General features: G+C 50.8%; 1 protein-coding gene across 4 annotated transcripts in view; it reads right to left on the bottom strand.

The window, feature by feature from the left end:
- Window positions 1-15958, bottom strand: part of DPYSL2 (dihydropyrimidinase like 2) — a gene marked incomplete at both ends in the record, with an annotated part of 40966 nt that extends 25008 nt beyond the window's left edge. For 2 of the 4 annotated variants that reach the window (XM_079547392.1, XM_079547393.1), the window contains 3 exons: window positions 2776-2960; window positions 4167-4255; window positions 15608-15958. In XM_079547392.1, the coding sequence (XP_079403518.1) occupies window positions 2776-2960; window positions 4167-4255; window positions 15608-15958 (625 nt within the window). Of the gene's footprint in view, window positions 1-2775; window positions 2961-4166; window positions 4256-6616; window positions 6656-15607 lie in introns of those variants that run through there. The other 2 variants (XM_079547394.1, XM_079547395.1) reach the window with 1 other exon arrangement.
- Between the last annotated feature and the right edge of the window lie 224 nt (window positions 15959-16182).

Here is a 16182-nt window from a genome sequence, read left to right as displayed (position 1 = left end):
TCTGCAGACGATGACCCCAGCGCCCCTTAGGCAGCTGTGCCACTGCACCACTGCTCTATCAGAGAACAAATTGTCCCTAACACCCAGCCTGGCACAACTTAATGCCACCCTCCCCTGTCCTACCAATACAGAAAAAGGGGGAGCTCAGGGAAGCTGGACGAGCTACAGCCCCATAAGCCCTCCACTTCCAAAGTCAGCTGCGGATCATCCTGGAATCCTTCTCCCCTCAACCACTTCATTCCAACGTTAGAAATGGGCCAGAATCCAAGTCTTCCCAAAGCAATATTCTCCTGAGACACGCAGTGCTGTTCGCCCTCTGCTGACACAACCCACAGCAATGCTGTTTTAAGGCAGGGATGGAGAAAGGGGGTGCAGCAAATGACGCTTTCAGAAGAATAATTGCATCACGGTGCCTCACTTCAGCCTCGCACAGCAAACCTGGTTTTGCTTCTTTGCATGCCAGCCAAGCCAGCTGGAGCCTCACAATGTGCCTTTGGCACTGGGGGGCAGAGACAGAAGCATCACAGCAGGAATTCCTGCTCAGAAATCAGCCCCAATTTGTGAGAGGAGAGAGCTCAGGAAGAGAAGGGCTGGGCAGAAAACGGGGCTGCACTGTTTAATACCCATCAATAACCCAATGTTCCCATCATGGATGTGCAGCAATGAGATTACTGTGAAGGGGAAGTAAATAGGAACATGGCTTGGAAACAATAGATTACATTCTGGAATTCCTGCGTGCTTCCCTCGGATGCAGCCCATGTGAGAATTAAAGGGACAACGTTCATGCGATTCGAGCCGAAAGAGACAGCACAGCCAACCCAGGCAAACCAGGGGAGGAAAACATACAGATGAGATTGGGAAGCATGGGGGAAGCTCTAAAGGGGGACTTTTCTCCAGCTTCCCCAACTCAGAGTCACGTTATGAGCACCATCACACAGACATTCAGGTACTGCAGTCATGAAGCCAACCAACGTGTGTGCAAACAGCGAGGCTTAAGCACTTCTGAAGTACAAGGACCCAGCTGATCCCTCTGAAGTAAAGGGCTGCTTTAGAAAACTTGACTTTCTGCTCACAATGGTTCCACGGAGGGAAATAATGCTGTCAGAGCCCAGACACAAACGACAGGGAAAGTTATTCTGATCTAATTCAACTTAGCAAGGAAGAACAAAGTGATGACTGAAGTGGACAACGTGAACCAGGTGTGCTAACAACACAGACAGCCAACTAGACAAATCAATGAACTGAACCTGGAAAGCAAATCCCATTTAAGCCATATTAACTTAGATTGACAGCAAAGATTTAGAGGGGAAAAATAAATATTAGTGATAAAATTGAGAATATCCACAGCTGCATTCCCAGTTTACATTCCCTGAATGCGTGAGGTTATCTCCACACTCAAACTTCATGCTCTGAGTTGGTAACATGATGAAAAATAACTTCCCAGGTTACTTCCTGACCACGTTCACACACCATTCAGTGTGGGCCAGGCCCAGAACAAGCTCTGTTTCCAAAATAGAGCCTGGCTGCATTGGCACCAGTGGCTCCTACTCCCAGTGTCAGACAATCCCAGGCCCCCCCCCCCAGTTCAGGGTTCAGAGAGCTCTTCTCGAAGAGCTGAGGATGTTCTCAATCATATGGAACTGGGCTTGAACCAAGGAGAGCGAGGGCAGCTCCTGGCTGTGCCTCACATCCCCTTGTATACACCTGGATGGGACAAAAGCCACCAGAACTTCTGATTTGTATTCTTTCATTTCTCTGCATCTCAGCTCCCCTCCTGTGGAATGGCAGCACCTCAGAGTGCAGGAAAAAAAATGCAGTGTTCAGATATTGGGCTGCTTTACACCTTTGTCCCTCATTGCCACATGCAGCAACACGCTGCAGGATGCCCTGGTTTACATGTGACCAATTGCACTGCAGTGCTTTATTTTCTCTTTTTCCAAACCTCCAGCCCAAACAAAGGCAACACCAAACTTCTGCAGCCAGTGTCAGTGGGGTCAGATAGTCTGGAAGTCACCTAGGAGACACTGGAGAGACAGAGAGGAACACGATGGGTGCCTGACCCTGCAGGACGCCCAGTCCATCTGCCTGTCTTTATTTTGAGATGTTTTCATTTCCTGATTTCTGTCTTCCTCCAAAAGAGGATATGAACACAAAAGGAACAGCACTTAATTGATGATTCGAAAACCCCAGTGCCAAAACTGTGTGTTAGATTGGGATCATGCAAGCCCTCAAATAAGTGGCCCAGGTTTTGAAGACACATCGGCATGCAGCTGCTCAGCAAGAACTGCGCTACGGACACTGACCCTTCCCCTGACAGCCCTGCATGATGCAGCTGTCCTTTCTCTCACTGTAAATGCAGCAACTGCTGTTCCAGAAAGGCTGAGCTCTACAGGTCCAAGGTTTGTGCTTGCTCACATCACTGAGGAAGGGAACAGGCACAGGGTGTCCGAGGTGCTGCTCATACTGGAGCCAGAGCTCAAAGTCAGGCTGCTTTTAGTAGGAGCAGACCTACAGGGAAAGCAGCGAAGTCACAAAGTACCAGAATCAAACTGTGCCAGCAGGGACAGCAGGAGGGAAGTGGATGACAGCTGCAGATGTGGAGACTGCAGTGTTTCATCCCCACTCCCTACACAAGCTTTGCTCAGCAACCTGACCAGCCACAGGAAATCCCCTGCTGCTGGTACACCCCTCACCCCTCGCCGCCTCTGTGCAGGCTTTCTAGTTACCACTGGAGAAGGGTAAAGCTCTCCTGGAACAGAGAAGCAGCCAGCTTACTGATCATGGTGGTGCCCCCAGCCAGCGCAGCCTTGGTCCCCTGGAAGAAGTCATCAGCAGAAGTCATCCCCTGCTCTGGCATCTGGAAGCGGGTGTGAACATCAATCCCTCCAGGAATCACCATCCTGCCGTGGGCTTCGATGGTTTTCACCCCTCCGGGCACGATGAGATTCTCTCCTATTTGCCTGGTGCACAGGTTGCAAACAGGTCAGACAGACAGTAGATGAGGCACACGCTCTGCAAACACACACCCTGCGCTGCTGAACCCAGCCACTGTTTTCCTTTTCCATATAAAGCAAAGCACAGGGCTGGCAGATCCAGCTGATACAGTTTTATTCTTCCCCTTGAAGCAGCTGCATAATTGAGAGCAAAGCATGCAATTACTTTGGGACCTGGGGGGAACATTAGGTTTAAGAGGAAGGAAAAGCTGGAGACACACTGGCAGCCAGCTGGAGAAGGGACCAAGCACAACAAGCGAGCAGCTCTGCTAGGACAGGAGCTGGTCACCAAGTGGCAACGCAACACCCAGTGCTGGCTATCCAGCAGCAAGATGGATGTTAACAGGTTTGGAAGCACAGAAGAACTCTGGCCTCTGTACTCTCCTTCCATGCATAGGTACCATGTAGCACCAACAGGAGGACACGCAGTGCTGGTGGGAGCTCCTCTCACCCGCTGGTTGTGAAAAACACAATGGTGGGTGACATGGGGCAATTAAAGAGCTGCTTGTGGATGGCTCCTCTAACTTCTAACCTTGATGAACAAAGCACATGTGCTGCCTGTGAGAGCCAGAACAGGAAAACTCCTTGTTTGTAACCTCTGGCTCGGCCGCTTTTTTCCTAAGTGTAATTTTCCTAAGAAACCTCTGATCTATTTAACGTGCCAGAAATGCATGTTTTGGGAATGCAAACACAGAAGTGCGCTGGGAAAAGGTATGTCCACAAACAGCAGCACCCTCTTTAACTCAAAGGGATTTCGGATTGATCCCTGTATCACTGAATAGCAAAAAAAAGCACTGTAAGAGACCCCGAGGGGTCACCTCAGTCCAATTTCCTGCCCTAGAACAGAATTAAAGGCATCCGGGTACTGAATCCTGCATTCAAAATGCCTTCAGTCATAACTCAGCTCACTGTACAACACAGATAACTCCAAACATATGTGCCATCTCAGCATGGGGCTGTTCGCGTGGCTAAAATTAAGCACATTTAAAGCACCTCCTTCAACCCACACTCGAATGCCAGATCAGCTCGGTTGTGTTCGTAAGGTTCCTGCATTGATCAGTGTGTACGTGAGTGAAACACTCACTTCTCTTGGCAACCCAACCCAACGTGCTGAGGGTCCAAGCAGTGCCTTTCCCCACACTCCAGTCACAGCATGCCATCGCGCTCACTTACTTGATGAGCCCATCTTCCATGTAGATGTCTGCATAGAAAGACTGGTCGTCATTGACAATCTTCCCACCTTTGATCAGAAGACGATCGCTCTGCAACAAAGAAGCACACAGCAATTCCTAATTACACTGACAGTCTGCAGTGTCACCCCTGAGATGAAAGAGGAGGGCTGGAAAGAAGCTCTGCATTATTCAGGAGTCAGAACGCAGCTCCGTCCATCACCGTGCTTTCAACTGCAGAGATAAAAATGCTTTGTTTCAGTCAAGTCCTTTCATCATGTAAACGATCCCAAGGAATCAGAAGGGAAAAAGGCATTGGGTCGAGGCTTGGCAGCTTCACTCAGCCCTGCAGCACCACCATCACCTGCAGCAAAGGCAGTGCACAGTGCTCTCCGGGGATGCTTAATGGCCACCGTGCTGCTGTTTGCAATGCCTCGGTCGCATGCAAAGTTTCCCATGTGCACCCACAGGCTGCAGCCACCACTCGGCCAACTGTGAGTCAACGGCTGTCAGGGAAATGGCCCAAAGTCTGTTGCCAGGGGTTACACCACACAAACAAACCCCGTTTGTCCAACTCGGGGCCATTTGGGCGCAGCGGATGCTTTTACTGCCTGTCCAGATCACTACCGCATGATCGGATGGAAAACAAGCCCAGATGAGCAAAGCAAGCTGAAAAGAAGGGCTTTAAGCACAGCCTCATTAAAACACCCGCAGACTGGGAAGCAGCTTGGCAGAACAGGAAGGTAGCTGTGACAAGGCAGCTGCTGGGCACTGCATTTGATACACCACCCAGGTCACCTCCTGCCTTCCCAGCCAGGGCAGCTCCAAAGCAAATCTGCCCCTTTTGCAGCAGCTGTGAGCAACAGCAGAGCAGGTGCTGCAGAGCTGTGCTTGGGGACACAAGCTGGAAGTGACTTCTGTTCTGCTGGCTCCTCCACCCCTGCTATGACCTACGCTTCCATCACAGCGCATACAGAGATGCAGCACTGTGTTCAATCTGCACTTGGCCCCAGTGCAGCACTCCATCCTCGTCCTCCCATATGACAAAGCTACAGCACAGTGTGGTGATGCCAAAAGTGACTGCAAGGAAGGGTAGAAAGCAGAATAGGAACTCAGAGCTGCCTCAAACTTAAGCAAATGGATGCACGATAGCGCAGCTTGGAGCCCTTATTTTGAATTAGGTCTGACAGAAGAAAGGAATCGAGCATCCTCCCAAGGATCTCACATTTTCAGCAGTCTGAGTGCTAAAACTGCACCAGCTCCTAACTGACACCCTTAGATCCATCCTTTATGCAGCAACTCTAGGAGACATTAAATGCTTCTCCTTCCCCCTCCCTTTTTCTCCCCCTGCTGCAATGGAGAGCTTCCCCCAACAATGCCTGCTTATGAAAACCAACACACCAAAACCAAAGGAAAAGCTGAGATTTAAACACAGTAGCAGCTACAAACACCACTAGGGCCAAACAAATTGACTCAGGGTGAGAAAAGCTGCCCACCTCCCAATGCCAGGCAGCTGAGCACTGCCCTACATGCCTTCCATTCCCAAAAGCATTGCAGTGTCGGTGCCCACCTCCAATGCAGGCTCCCCGTGCTGCTACAAAGGCTGCAGCTACGTGGATGGGTTGAGCTTTGGCCACCCGCGTCACGAGCAGCAGAAAGCCCAACGCACCCAGCAGCGAGGGCCAAAGCGCGTCACGGACTGCTCGCCCGGAGGATGCTCTGCTGCTGACTGGGGCTCGGGAAGGCTCTGAAAGGAGCACGGATCCTTCTGCTCGTTTCGGCCGCCCCTGAGACAAAAGCAGGACGCAGCACCTGCACGCACGGACGCGGTCTGCAGCAAAACGATGGGAACGGGGCTGGGCTGCTGCCCCGCACGGCGCATCCAGCACGGAAATCCGAGCGTTCCGTCATCACAAAAATGCGTCAGGCGGCTCCCGGCCCACGGGAACCATCGCCGCCCGTTATGTCCCTGCGGGCATCCTGCCGTGCGGTCGGAGAGCTCTTGTACGTCCCTAAAAACACCTCGACGGGAGATGAGGGCAGCGCTGCTGTCACGGCTCGGACGGCGACGGCGCTGGGTGTGTCCGCGGGGGGGGAGCCGACTGAGCGGCCGATGCCCGCAGCGCTCCGAACAGGGGAGCGCCCACCTTACGTAAGGAAAAGTTGGGGCCGCAATACCTGCCCTACATCGGCTCCCGCAACGGGGGGAAGCGAGGGAGGGGCTTTACATAACGGCGCCGGCCCCGCTCCCCCAGGATCGCGTTACGAGAAGCTTCTGGGGAAGGGAAAGAGGGATCCGCCGGGCGGGGGGCTGCGTGTCCCCGTCCGTCCCCCGGCGCAGGAAGGGCCGCGCGCGGCGCTGATCTCATTACCCGGCCCCGAGCCCCGGCTGCCGGCACACAAAGGGCTTTAATCCCCGCGCACCCCTCCCCCTTCCCCGCGCCCCCCACTCACCGTGATCCGCGGGATGTTCTTCTTCCCCTGGTAAGACATGGTGCGAGCTCACCTCCGCTCTATTTATCCACCTATTATTATTTTTCTAAATAAAGAAAAAGCTGCGGGGCGGATGCTGTATCCCTATTGTCTCGCGTGCGGCAAACGCTTCCCAAAGGGGAAAAAAAAAAGAAAAAAAAAGAAAAAAAAGAAAAAAAAAAAAAAAACCAACAGAAGAAACAATACCAAAAAAATAAAATAACAGCGATCGGCACGAGCCCAAATCACCGCGATGCTACGGAAAGGGGCGCGGGGAGCGCCGGGGAGGCGAGCGCGGCTCTCCGCAGCGCAGTCAGCAGCAGCCCGGCGCCGCGCCGCCTTTCTTCGCTCTGCGCGCAGCTCCGCGCCGCCCCGCCCCGCCCCGCCCGCGCAGGGAGGGGCCGGGCGCCGGCACAGCGCCAGCGGCGGAGCGCGCCGCGCATGCGCAGAGAGCCGCTCTTGTCGCTCGCTCCCGCCGGCGCAGCGCGCCATTGGCTGCGCGCGCGGCGGGATGCAAATGAGGCGCGGGGCGACTTGGCGCAAAGGAGGGGGGGGCGGGAAACGCCCGCGCGGCGCCGCGCTCCGGATCGGCGCTGCGGAGAGGCGCGGGGCACCGAGCGCGGCTCCGCTGCCGGAGGACGCGCCGCCCTCCATCTTCTTTGTCCCACCCCGCCCTTCTTGGCGCTGCCGACGCCTTAGCGGATGGAGGGGAAAAATAAGGAGCAGCCGCTCCCGGCTCCTTCGTGTCCCAGTCGACAGCTCTGCTTTCTCGCCGAGGCGCAGAACGAAGCCCCTTCCTGCAGCCGCTGCCGAGCTGGGTGCCGGGGGGCCGATTCCTGCCCTTGTGCTGCACTCGGTGCTTCTGCCGCACTGGGAGATTCTGTGTCCCTGTCCTTGTGCTCCTCAGGCTGGCACTTGAGGAAAGAAAAGCATCAGGCAGCGCATCTCCCTCTTTCCTTGCACGTGCAACACAAAGAAAGGGGTTCGTGGCTGCAGTGCAGGACAGGCGTTGGGAACGCACCCCCTGCACATCTAACGTGCCTTCTGGAGAGCCCCAACATCACAGAATGGCTGGGTTGGAAGGGACCTCAAGGATTATGAATCTCCAAATCCCATTCCCCCCCACACACACACCGCATGCAGGGCCGCCAACCTCCCCATTGAATGCCAGACCAGGCTGCCCAGGGCCTCATCCAGCCTGGCCTCGGACACCTCCAGGGATGGGGCATCCAAAACATCAGCCCGAGCCCACCTGTGTTTGGGGGTCAGGACAGCCCCATTAATGAACAACCAGCACTCACCTCCTTCCCTCGGCCACGTGCAAATTCCACATCCCACAAAGCAAACCAAGCTGCTCCTATCGCACAACAGAGCGCTCCTTACATACCCAAGCTGCTCACAAGCCTTCACAATCCTGCTGCAGTTAATCATTACAAAGGCAACATCTGTGCAAGCAGATGACTACCAGGACCTTCCATGTGTGTTAGTTCACAGGAGCCTATGAGGGAAAAAGAGCTTTTCCTGAGTATAGGTGGGGCAGCAGGCACTGTTTAAATAGCTGATATGCCAATCAGTTAGTATCCAATTAGTAGCAAATGATAAAGCGTCTCATCACGAGAGCAGCAAAATGATTAATTTGTTAGCCTGCCGGGTTTTATTTTGATTAGAAGTGACAATATTAAAAGGGTGTAACCTGCATCTTTCTGGTCTGCCCTGATGTTTGGAAACCTCGGCATATTTCTGCTCAGAACGTGGACAACAGCACCTCCACCACATCCCTGCACATAGGCAGCGCAGCTGGGCCTTTTCTCTCTTTAATGCTGGTTTTGCTCCTCGCTTTTGTTTCTGAATGGCTTCTTGCCTTTGCTTGCCAGGTAACAGAGCGTCTACAGCTATCAAGGAAGCCAACAGTAAGAGTTTGAGAGAGCATCAATGCTTTGTTTCTGTGATCAAAGCAGCAGATCTGAGACGTGCAAAGCCCAGCTCAAAACCCTGCCCCGAGAGCAGAAAATTCACTACAGACAGATGAACACAACTATGGGAGTAGGAAACCATCCATCTCCAGCACTCACTTGCATTCCTACCAGCTCATTTCTTCTCCAAGCTGTGAAGCAACAGCAATGGTAGCAGAAATAGAAGCATCTCTAAAGGGAAGAGGTCAGCAAAACACCAATACTCCTAAAGCTATTCTCACCTGCTCAAACATATTTAAAATACTTTTTGGAAAGGTAATCCTTACTGCAGATGGGCCTAATTTGGAGCAGGAGTTCTTGAACTTGGAATATTTTCCATAACTCTGATCCAATCGTGACAAAAAGAAATAATGAATCTTCATGTGACTCTGAGCTTTTCCTTCCCATCACCGTGCTGCAAGAGCCTAAGTAGCACAGAATAAAAGAAGAGATTAAATGGCTGGAAACCAGGGTTGTTTGACATTCAGCATCTACACAGCACCCAATTTTAAAATCTCTATGGCTCAGTGTGCACCTAAAGGACCAGAAGTGCATCTTTCCCTGAGATAGATGTAATTGGGAGGGACGAACACAGGCAAGCAAAGCCTCAGATGAGAACAAGTGGGAACGGAGCCTGGTCCTACAGAGGTGAACCACCACGCCTCTTACAGAAGCTGATTCATTCTCCCAGCAAAGCCACCATTTGCGTGTAAACCCTCCCCATTAAGTCAAATTTAGGCAGATGAATCCTTATGAGAAGCCAGCTGCAGGAGTCAGCTCCTGGGTTGACAGCAGCGCACTGGGCTCCATAAATCCTTGCAGCCTCACATCCAGTCTCACTGCCGTAATGCTGTGCCATTACCTGCTGAGGTGCTGTGATGGGTGCTCTAGATAATGCTGGCACGATGGGTCTTCCACAGGTGTAGGAGAGGGTAATAAGGTGCTATAGAGAATACCGCCATCTTCCTTGCTAGAATGGAAGCACGAAGGACAGCTGCCCAGCCCAGTGCCCTGGCAGCAGTCACTGCAGTGTGCAGGAACCCCAAAGCAACAGAAACGCCTTGAATTATACAGCGTGAGCACAACTCCACTCAACGGCAGGGCAGGGGAGGAGCGCATCGTGCCCACTGCCAGCCCGACCCTGACTGCGTGCAGTTCTGCGTTAAAGTGACATAAAGGAATATCTCTGTCTGAATGTGCCTTCTGGAAAGGTCGAGAAGGAGAACTGCACAGCAATAGGAGAGTCTCGGAGCAGCAATAAAACAAATCATCGTAGGCACGAGTGGGAATCGGTCTCCATCAGCTCTGAGTCTTAACTTCGCGTGGTCTGTGGGAGACCACCATGCACCTAGCAGGGAGCATCATTCCCACAGTGGAGTTATTGAGTCTCTTTCTTTGTGGCATTTTAGTGTCATTGCAACAAATCCCACAGAATTTCTGCAACAACCAATTGCTTTTACTCCTACTGAATTCTTAAAGGTCTCTCCAGAAGGACACGTTGCTGGGAAGTCTTAACACTCAGAAACAGAAATAGTTTCTGAGTTTAAAAACGTAACAGAAATAGGGATCAGAGTTGGACTGAAAGCATCCCTGGAAGTATATCTGAAATTCTAGCACTCGTGCATCAGCAGCCTCTCCATTTCCCTTGGGGCTGCTGGCTGCCCACAGCCCACCCTGCCTGCTGGGGAATCGTCAGAAAGGCTCTTCTTATTGCCCTGGGGCAGCAGGACTGGGCTTAAAGGCCTCAGGCACTCACTGCTCAGGCTCTAGTTTTCTCTCTTGATTCTGCCATGCCTATTGCTGTGTTGGCTCTTAGTCTTGATGCCTTCAGAAGTTTCCTATGGACCAGCAGTGCTTCTTATTGAGCACTGGGAAGACGAAATGCAAGCTGGTGCATGGCAGAAGTATCAGAGAATGGTAGAATCAGATGCTTCGGTAAGATAGTACATTCTGTCTTTCCTAAAAGGCTACCAAAGAATTGCCCTTACTTAATCTCTGTAGATTAAATTCAATTGCAGACATAGACTATCCTCACCAATGGGCATCTTTGCTTTATTATCCTACAGGAGAAAATGAGAACTAAGTGTCATGCTATGGAAATGACCATAGGGGTCAACTGTGAAAAACCTTCTCAGAGAAGTAACCCCTGAATACAGAGCATCTGAGTTTGTGCGGGGTGCAATTCACTTTGCAGCCACGCAAAGAGGTCAATTGAAAAAATGATCCACAAATGAGAATTAACTGCTCCTTCCTTCCATCCAGGGCAAAGAGATGAGCATCTCCAGCACAACAGGAACCAAGAGCAGCGTCCAAGAAACAGCTGTTCGTGGTGATTTACACCATTTCTTATCATTCCTTCCCCTTCCCCAGAAATACAGGCCAAAGCTTTGGGCTCTCAGCTATCACTCAGATATCACTCAGCCAGCTGGGTCCACCTGCAGGACACAGCACAGTCATCACTCCAGACACAGAAACAACTCAGACCTGCATTCTCCCCCCTAAGAATCAGTCCAGCTCCCCAGGAGGTGCACTGAAGAATAGGATAATGCATTTGAATGCGAATCTTACAGCAGCAAAGTTTGATATTTCTGGCAATTTGCTCCAGCTCTGCTCCTGAATGCCATCCCTTCCCACAGGAGGAGAGGGGCAGAGCTACACTCCATGCCTGCTAAAAACAACCTGCTGGTGTCAGATGAGCCCCAGCACTGGCACGAGGGCGGCACGCAGAGCCGCCAGGCACCACATCCATCCCTGTGTCGCCAGGTGCTGCCGAAAGCCCAGACCTCCAACCTAGTTCTGCTCCAAACTGGGACGAATAGGACTTGGCCCAAAGTGTTTATGTTTTCCTTCCAAATAAGCTGGCCTTGTCTCAAAGCCCTCTGCTCGTTCCTGTGTCAGAGGAGCGGTGCGGCGGATTCCTCGCATAGCACTGCAGACCACTTGGTGATACGCTCGCTGGGCACACAGTGCATTCCAGCTATGCATGTTGATAGCTTGAGGGGAATCTGAGAAGTCAGAGGAATGTGACATTTGTGCTCATTATCATTTTTTTCCCCCTATGGTTTATTTTCCTAGTAGCCGGATAAATTATTGTGATCCATTGGAAAATCGTGCAAGTCATCCTCCTGTATAATTATTTTGCAAGCAATATTGTTGAAACAAGACTAAAGAAATTACAGGCATTGTAGCAAATTAAAATCCTAACTGCACTTGCAGCTGTCTGGAACGAGGCCTTTGTTTTACACTACAATTCCATCAGTGCTCCAGAGTCCGTGATTTCTGAGCACTGAGCGACGTGGTGCCATCCACCACTCCTCTCCAGGAACAACCAACCTCGACTCTGAGAGATTTCAGGCTTTAGTGAGGGCTGCACCCAAAGCTTCAGGTGCTTTAGGACTCTTTCCTCTCCTGTCAGCTCTAAAACAAGAACATTTTCCTAGCCCACTTTCGTTATTTCTATTTATCATATGTAGCTTTTTTTTAATGTTAGACCAATTGTTTGCACTCGGCGCTCTGCACATCCCAAAGGCCTATGGACGGGTTATAAGAGAGCAAAAGAAGGTGAAGACAGTGGCTTATCACACAGGAAATCACGTGGATAGGTCTGGCATCTAAAGATGGGTGGTCCCAGGGCCCGCACTTGGGCTGAAGGCTCTTAGGACCCATTCAGGGGTTGACAGGACAAGGGGGAATGGTTTTAAACTGAGACAGGGGAGGTTGAGGTTGGATATCAGGAGGAAGTTTTTCATGCAGAGGGTGGTGAGGCACTGGCACAGGTTGCCCAAGGAGGCTGTGGATGCCCCATCCCTGCAGGCATTCGAGGCCAGGCTGGATGTGGCTCTGGGCAGCCTGGGCTGCTGGTTGGCGACCTGCACACAGCAGGGGTTGGATCTGATGAGCACTGTGGTCCTTTGCAACCCAGGCCATTCTATGACTCCATGATTCAGGCTCTGTAGAAATGAGATTAAAGGCCATGAGCTTACTGCTCCCTCCCCCAGCTGGTGAAAGCCAGGCTCCATGTTGGTCTCATCCAAGCAAACCTGGGTTTGAATGTGACATCCTCACTAGAGCAGTGCTGGCCCAGCGGAGGCCACAGCTCCAAAGCACAAAGCAGCGCTCCAACACTGAACAAACAGCTGCAGGACCGGGCTCTAAGCACCCCAACAGGGACAGTGGGACAGGTTTAAGGCAGGAGATGGAAGCGTGGTGAATTCTGGAAGGCAGGGAGCAAACTCACCTCATCTCCCAGGTATCAACCTGCTGACGGGGCCGCGCTGCCTCGCTGTGAGGAGCTGCTCAAACTCAGAAAGCCTTCCTGCTGCCTCTGGAGATGATCTTAGCCCTGAATTATGAGGCAGCACGGCCCAGAGGCAGTAAAGCAAGGCTGTGATAGATGCCTATAGAATACAGACAGAATAGGCACAAATAGATTTGATTACCCTTATCTGTGCCTGCAGAACAATATACTGCAATTTAACGTGGAATAATTGCATTCCTTTCTTTATCCTCTGGAAAGTTAAGACCCCTGAACAATAAAAAAATAGCTTGTCATTCTTGCTTTGTTAATTACTTCCATGGAGGTTAATGCAAGATCTTTCTATAGAGTGACAGAAAGGATGACTGTGCTTTAAACCCATTTGGATCCACTCACTGGCTACACACTTCCATGTACCTTCACTGAACCCAACCATCCTCTGTGCCTGTATGTATTTTCAGCCTCAAGCTAAAGAAAATGAAGCATTAAGATTTCTAAGCTAAAGAAAATGAAGCATTAAGATTTCTACCCATTGTAAAATATTTTATATAATTTCAAGATCTTATCTGTTAGAATACTGTTTCTTTCCACTACAGTTTAGATTCACATCACATGAAAATAGCATCCAGTCAATGCAGGTCTGAAAATACTGGGCCAAATTCAGTTGCAGAATTTCAGAAGGCCTTCAGCATTTCAACTCCTACCCGATTTTAATACAGTGCTGCCTTTAATGCCATTTCCTGCAGTATTTTTATTTCAATGCATTTGATCATTTCGTAAATGCATGCCTACTGATTGCACTGAAGCAAAGCCAGCTTTACCTGCTAAGAATCTAACCACTGATTCAAGCTATAGATGCAGTCAGCTGGAAAACCATTAAAGCTAAAACACTCTCGCTATGAAGTGCCAATCCATAGCAAGACTAATAGAAGGCTGCACTTACCCAAATGCACACAGCCCCTCACAGCACAATCCACTGGCACCAGTGCTACACAAAGGTAACGAGAAACAACTCCCGTGCTGCACTATCCCATCATTTCACACCTTCACAGTTAACATTCTGTGATAAGCTCAAAAACAGAACCAACCGAAAACCCTTTCACCAAAATGTGGTCAATATTCTGTGTAGATATCTGATTTCTTACAGATATCTGCCATTTATACTTGCAGATTTTAATATCCTGTACCCCTCAACCACACAGTAATTCATCTTTTCAGAATGAATACGTTACCTGTTTACATTTGCATCTTTTAGGACACCAACACACCAAAGTATTCCAAATTAGTCCTGAAAATGCCCCAAATTGTAAAACCTTTGACTTCCCGAGATACATAGGCCTTTATTCCTAAGGTGCTCCTTTGCCAGTCTAAGACAACTAATCAGCCATGGAGGGGGAGCAGGATCATAACCGTATTCAAATCAAGGCACAGGTATCAGTAGAGGCAAACTTTTGCTCGACCTGATGAGAAGAGGTGTGGAGCATCACCCACTTCTAATTAGAGGTTGATGTGTAGAACGTCTGAAAATCAGGGCCTACCTTTGTGATCTCACAGTAAACCACAGCTGTTCACACACACAAACGTGTCTGCATGGAGCCCTCGGGTTACTGTAGTAGGAAGAATCAGAGAAGGGTCTGACGTGGGGAGGATAAGAGCCAGCAATGCTGCTGGTAACATTTCACATTTCTGACAGCAGGTGAAACCAGGGAACCGGCCCGTATCACAGATTCCAGACAAACTCCCAAACGGTTTCATTAGTGAAAATCAAGAGGCCCATCTCAGAAGCTCAGAAGAAAGGAATGCTCTTTAAACCCACTGGGGCACTGCTCAGTGCAACTGTACCCCACATGCTACTAGAAATTCACCAGTTTGCTGGTTGGTGCTTCATTCATTCTAGCTCTTCCACAGGAGCCAGACTCGTCGGAGGAACACTGAGTATTTCATGGCTCAGATAGGAATAAAGCCTGCTTAAATCTATTTATGGAGGGGGAAAAAATTGTGCACGGTCAGCTTGAACCATGTGGCTTAACAGGCTTTTGCCTCAGGAAAAGGATAGGTTTATTATACCATGACACATACAAAGAGTGAGAAAACAGCTTCAGGAGCCTTAAAGGATCGGGAGGAGTTCAGCAGATTTCTTAAGAGAACACCACACTCCTGCTAAAGCCCTGGCACGTTTTCCTGAGGCAAAAAATGCCCCTGTAGCCAAAGGCCATCATCAAAATTGGCACTGAAATACAGCTCCCATGGGTCGCTCGGAGTCTCCCCTCCCCTGGGAGGAGGAGGAGTGCATTGCTGAGCTTCCCCTGGAAGAAACCTGCAGGGAATCGATCCCTGTAGGTGGAGGCTCACTGATGTTCTTTTGCTTACAATTGCGTTTCTGTTCCGTGAGCTGCATTCAGTGGCTGGGTGGGGCATTTTGCTACCGCTGTGCTGGGGAAACAAAAAAAGTCAGTCTCTGCCACCAAATGGGAAGGCAGGGCGGGGAAAGGAGGGTGTTTGTGTGTGCAGGGGCTCCTTTCTTCTTCTGCCCTCCTCCCCGTGCACATACACACACACCTGCAGAGAGCACAGGGATAACATTAAAGGTCTGCCAAGGAGGCTGTAGTAGAGATGCTGCTTCTTAGGGGAAGACACTGACTGCTACGTACATGCAAGCGACAAAAGCAGGAAACGCAGGGTGGAAATGATACGTCCCTCCTGCAGCCCACTGCATGTGCAAGCTGCAGCTCCATCAGACACACACACACACATATGTGCACCCACCTTGTCATTCAGGTTCTGCAGTGCCTCCTTCCCAGTGGCACTCCTGATCTCCACCTTTCTTCCGAAATCAACAGATGGTTCCCCTCCCTTCCCACTCTGTCTGGAATAGACAGACTGAGCATCCGGACCCAAGTGGGCGACATCCTTCTGCTTTGCCACCACTTTGTTAGATCCGCGGCCCACCGAGAGGGAGTCGAAGTCGATGGTCTTGTTCTCCAGGGAGCCTTCCACCGGGCAGAACATGCCACAGAATTTCTGCCGGGGCTTCGGACTGCCCGAGCCCAGGTTTTTGAAGAAGGCTGGCACTTCTTCCTCCTCGCCTTGCCGGCCAGACTGCTTCTTCTCAGCCATGGCTCGTGTGATCTCCCTGCTAAGGGGAAATAACAACAGCGGTAACCAGGAGGATCCTTCACACACACACACACACACACAAGCAAAAAGAGGTGGAAAAAAAAAGAGAGATTGCTCAGGGTCCTAGAGACACGGCAGCATCAATGGCAGAGGGCTGTGCCTGGCAAATCCCCTGCCCCCATCGATACAATATAGTCTGTGGCTCGCTCTCTTTTCTTTGATGC

The sequence above is a fragment of the Tetrao urogallus genome (assembly GCF_951394365.1).
Source record: "Tetrao urogallus genome assembly, chromosome: 27".
NCBI classification, from domain to species: Eukaryota; Metazoa; Chordata; class Aves; order Galliformes; family Phasianidae; genus Tetrao; species Tetrao urogallus.
This window is presented reverse-complemented; position numbering and strand designations above follow the sequence as displayed.